The sequence below is a fragment of the Hyposmocoma kahamanoa genome, unplaced genomic scaffold (genome assembly GCF_003589595.1).
Source record: "Hyposmocoma kahamanoa isolate Upper Pololo Valley unplaced genomic scaffold, ASM358959v1 119, whole genome shotgun sequence".
NCBI lineage: Eukaryota > Metazoa > Arthropoda > Insecta > Lepidoptera > Cosmopterigidae > Hyposmocoma > Hyposmocoma kahamanoa.
The window spans coordinates 3,579,567-3,583,716 of record NW_020653409.1 but is presented as its reverse complement, the minus strand read 5'-3'; the positions used below and the strand labels follow the sequence as shown (position 1 = coordinate 3,583,716).

The 4,150-nt window shown below is 39.4% G+C and overlaps 1 protein-coding gene across 1 annotated transcript in view; it reads left to right on the top strand.

Moving 5' to 3' along the window:
• Window positions 1-916: 916 nt before the first annotated feature.
• Window positions 917-4,150, top strand: part of LOC113240004 (WD repeat-containing protein 13-like) — a 14,081-nt gene continuing 10,847 nt past the window's right edge. Inside the window, exons 1-2 of the mRNA XM_026477198.1 lie at window positions 917-1,056; window positions 3,802-3,944. Of these exons, the coding sequence (XP_026332983.1) occupies window positions 917-1,056; window positions 3,802-3,944 (283 nt within the window). The remainder of the gene's footprint in view (window positions 1,057-3,801; window positions 3,945-4,150) is intronic.

Sequence of the window (4,150 nt, the reverse complement as noted above, 5' to 3'; positions counted from 1 at the left end):
GTATAAAATTATATGCGTAACAGGTAACTATTAATATAAATTAGGTATACTTGCCTTATTAGGATTATGATAAGTTTTTGACTGATTGATTTTAAATATATTTTAAGCACGATCGGAAGTAACAAATTTCCAAATATCGAAAACTTTTGCTTCCGATACTTTTTATGCCTATAGATTTTCATACGCATTTCCTTTTAAGTCGATATAATGTTTTGTTACGTACAACAAATAAATAGTCAGCTATGTATATTGTTGGATTAGTGTATAACTTGCAAATAATTAAAATAAACAACACGTTGTTGTGAACAAATTGTTATTGATATACGTCTGAAGGACAGTCGCTGTAGGTTCCTACATTTAAGAAACAAATTAAATAAATCGTGTACACTAATCCGTGTCATTATTAAACGTTGTAAATACGATATCGTCCACATTCAATGCACGTTACACGTGCTGCATCTTTCGTGGCTAGCGCAACAAGAAACAGGCGCGTCAAGCGGTGCAAGTTTTGATCTTTGTCAATTCAACACCTGTCCCACAAATGCTTGTCCTCTGCTTTTTTGTTACGCGGGACACGCTCATGGTACTTTCGGTGTACGATTATATTTTTAATGTTACGTTCAAAATTTAATGTTACAGTCTAATGTATTATCAAATAAAATGAAGTAAGAACATTTAACACTTTGTTTCTGTGAATTCCCAAAATTACGCTATAAAAGACACTCGAGATGAGGTTTAAGAGAAGCTGAAGTGATTCCGAGTAATTCAAATATGGCCAGTTATCGTGAGGGTCACCGACTTGTTTGTACGCAATCTGATTATTTATAACGGCAGGGCCACATCTAGAAGTTACGTGTTTCGGGTTTTACACCGCATTGCCCCAGAATAACGCGCGGGGATTTCTTGGTATCAGAGAATGCGCGGGCGCTGGTCGGTCGCCCCGCGGCTCCCCGCCGCCGTCCGCGCCCGCAGCGACGAGTATTTCGGAATCGGAAATAAAGGATTCTGGGAAATCGTTGGCCTCAACGAGGCGCGCGGCGATGCGGGCAGGACTGAGTACGCACGATGAACTTGTTTTGTGGGTGTTATAAATGAGTTTTAGCTGCAATCGCATTACGTGGATGACAATTCAGTGACTTTAAATTAGAGGTGAATGTATCCAAACAAGTTCAAATTCTTTTGATTGCATTACGTAGCAGTTTCAACTTCATGGATGACTTCGGCTAAAACCATTGATCTAGTAAATGCAGTTCCGAGAAAATACGTACACATTCCTCTAAAGACTTCCTTAGTTTGCGTCTTTGGTTAATAACGCTCTGGTTACAGGAAAGCCGTACCCATCAGTGGGGCATAAATGTCAACGTTTGAAAGTTGGCCCAGCTTTGTAGGTCGTTCGTTTCATATCATTAGGTTTTATAAACGAACATGCTATACTGAATAAAAAATAAACCGGCATTAAATCGCGAGGAGTGGAGGAAAGAAAGTGAGGCCTTTGCTCCGCAAAGGAATAGCAGGAAAAAAATTTAAAAAATACCTTGCCAACCTCTACTCAAATACAATAGTACCATCGTGGAAAATCATTTCGGATGAAAGTACTAGTAGGAAAAAAGTCTCGCTAGTACCACAGTGGTATGTACTTGTCAGTGGACTAGTGGGAATGAATGCAGCCAAAGAGCCCCTTTTAAACGTCCCGAAAGAAAGATTACGTATTGCATTTTACTAAAGAAAAAAACAAATACGTTTCATCTTCATCAACCCATATACGTCCCACTGCTAGCCATATGTCTTCTCTGGGGACAGGGTTGGATTGTTCCCGGCACTGTCCCAATGCGAGTTGGGGTTTAGGACTGTGACGCGGGTCTCGATTAATTCAATACAAGCCTCGGTCACATGAATTTTATTGTAGAAATAAAAAAAGTTTACAGGAAGGGAAAAGAACAGGTAAAAGTAAAGACCCAAAAAGCCTGTATTTTGTAGAAGTATTATGCTTCATAAGCATTAGGTTACATGATTTAACTGGAATTGCATGTCAAGTCGAGCACGTGTGTCGCTTCGGAAATTTAGTAGAGAGAAAAGAGAAAGAAGAGAGTGACGAAGAACAGGAATTTAGGAACGATTCGAAATTTTAAAAGTAAGTGGCCAGAAACAAGAGAAAAAGGTGATCGATAAAAAGGTGGGATGACGATGAAAGAGGTCGCATCAGTCGTCATCATCGTCAGCAAAGGATAACTTTTCGCAGGTTTTGTCACCATTTTTACTTCGCCGCGTAGTTATCTACTTATCCTTTTTGGATATTAGCGGTACCTTTTTAATACTGAAGACTGCTAACAGACTGGCTGCATGTTTGCAGTTAATGCGTGAAATCGTAATCAACTTAACTGCATGTAGTCGAAACCGACTTCATGCAGCCTACATCGACTGCGTGCAGTTAATGCGTGAAGTCGTTAAACTTCATGCAGTCGAGGTCTCGGCTGCATGAAGTTGATTACGACTTCACGCATTAACTGCAAACATGCAGTCAATCTATTAGCAGCTTTATAAATTCTACATGATACGAGTAAGTATATCATGGAGAGCGTGCGATGTCAAAGTCAAAGTCAAAGATTATTTATTCCATAGGTAAAATAAATTTACACTTGAAAACGTCACATTTAAGCTACTGCTCGTTCACTACGCTGACCTCCCTGAGAAGAACGAGCAAGAAACTCTAGGGATTGCTCTTTTCAAATAAACTTAAATGCTATGGAATACACTTTGAATCAAATTTGTGTGGATTCTGGAGCCATGTCGTCTTTCCGTACATCTTTATCTAACACGTAAGTAGTCTTCAATTTTGTAATATGATTTTTCGATCAAAATATTTTTAATGTAGTTTTTAAACTTAGGAAATGATAAACTTAATATATGCTCCGGAATCTTATTGTAAAAACGTATACAGTTCCCCATAAAAGAGTCGTTTACCTTGGTTAAACGAAATCGTGGTACCATGAGTTTGGACTTAGCTCTAAGGTTAATATTATGGATATCTTCTTTCTTATTGAAATTATGTATATTTTTACGGGCATATAAAATATTTGAGTAAATGTACTGTGATGCCACAGTCATGATACCAGTCTCCTTAAACTTTTCTCTGAGAGATACCCGAGAGCCTAGACGGTACACAGAACGAATCGCTCGTTTTTGCAATACAAATATGGTTTGAATATCTGCCGCTTTACCCCACATGAGAATCCCGTAGGACATTATACTATGGAAGTATCTAAAGTAAACTAGTCTAGCAGTACTAACATCGGTAAGCTCACATATTCTGCGGACTGCGTATGCAGCGGAGCTTAATCTGCTGGCCAGAGACGATATATGTGGAAACCACTGAAGTTTACTATCTAAGGTCACTCCCAAGAAGACTGCTTTATTAACAAGGTCTAACTTTTCTCCGTTTATTTCTATGCTTGGACTAGTCGATTTTACGTTAGGTAATTCAAATTTAACACATTTTGTCTTCTTGGCATTAAGCAATAAATTGTTAGCATTAAACCAATAAATTACCTTAGAGAGGGTATCATTAATACGGTCATAGTTAATGTCATGTCTGTCTGTTTTAAAAATCCAGGATGTGTCATCAGCAAACAAAACTATACGATGGAATTGCATGATTTAATTCTACCTTCACCTTTTCAACACTGGCGAACTAGACGTTCAGTGGGGTTCCATCCCTATGTGGTGGGTATTCCGAGTATACGCACGAAGCGTTACGCTTCCTCATTTATATGGCAAACGGCTAACTTGCGCTCACTTTCAAAGGGCACAGGATAGACGGCATACGTTGGTGGTGGCGTTTCGCGCGGCGCGCATGCTGGAAGGGGCGCTATTGGGGGCGCACACAATAGTTGATAGCAAAGAGGCGCTTGTAGCAGCGGCGCCTCCGAAATCAGGACTGGCAGTTGGCTCATCTGAAAAATATTGAATTAATGTAAAAGCCTAACAATGAAATAGTTATTTGTTATGCAAGGCTGCAAAGTTGTTATTTCAGGCGCGAAGTGTGAGTGCTTTGCAAGGCGAGAATGAATAGGCATTATTTAGATGTGCATGGTTAGTCATCTACCTTGTCCTCCCTTTCCAGTAGATAAGATGGACGCCAAATGCGAACTAA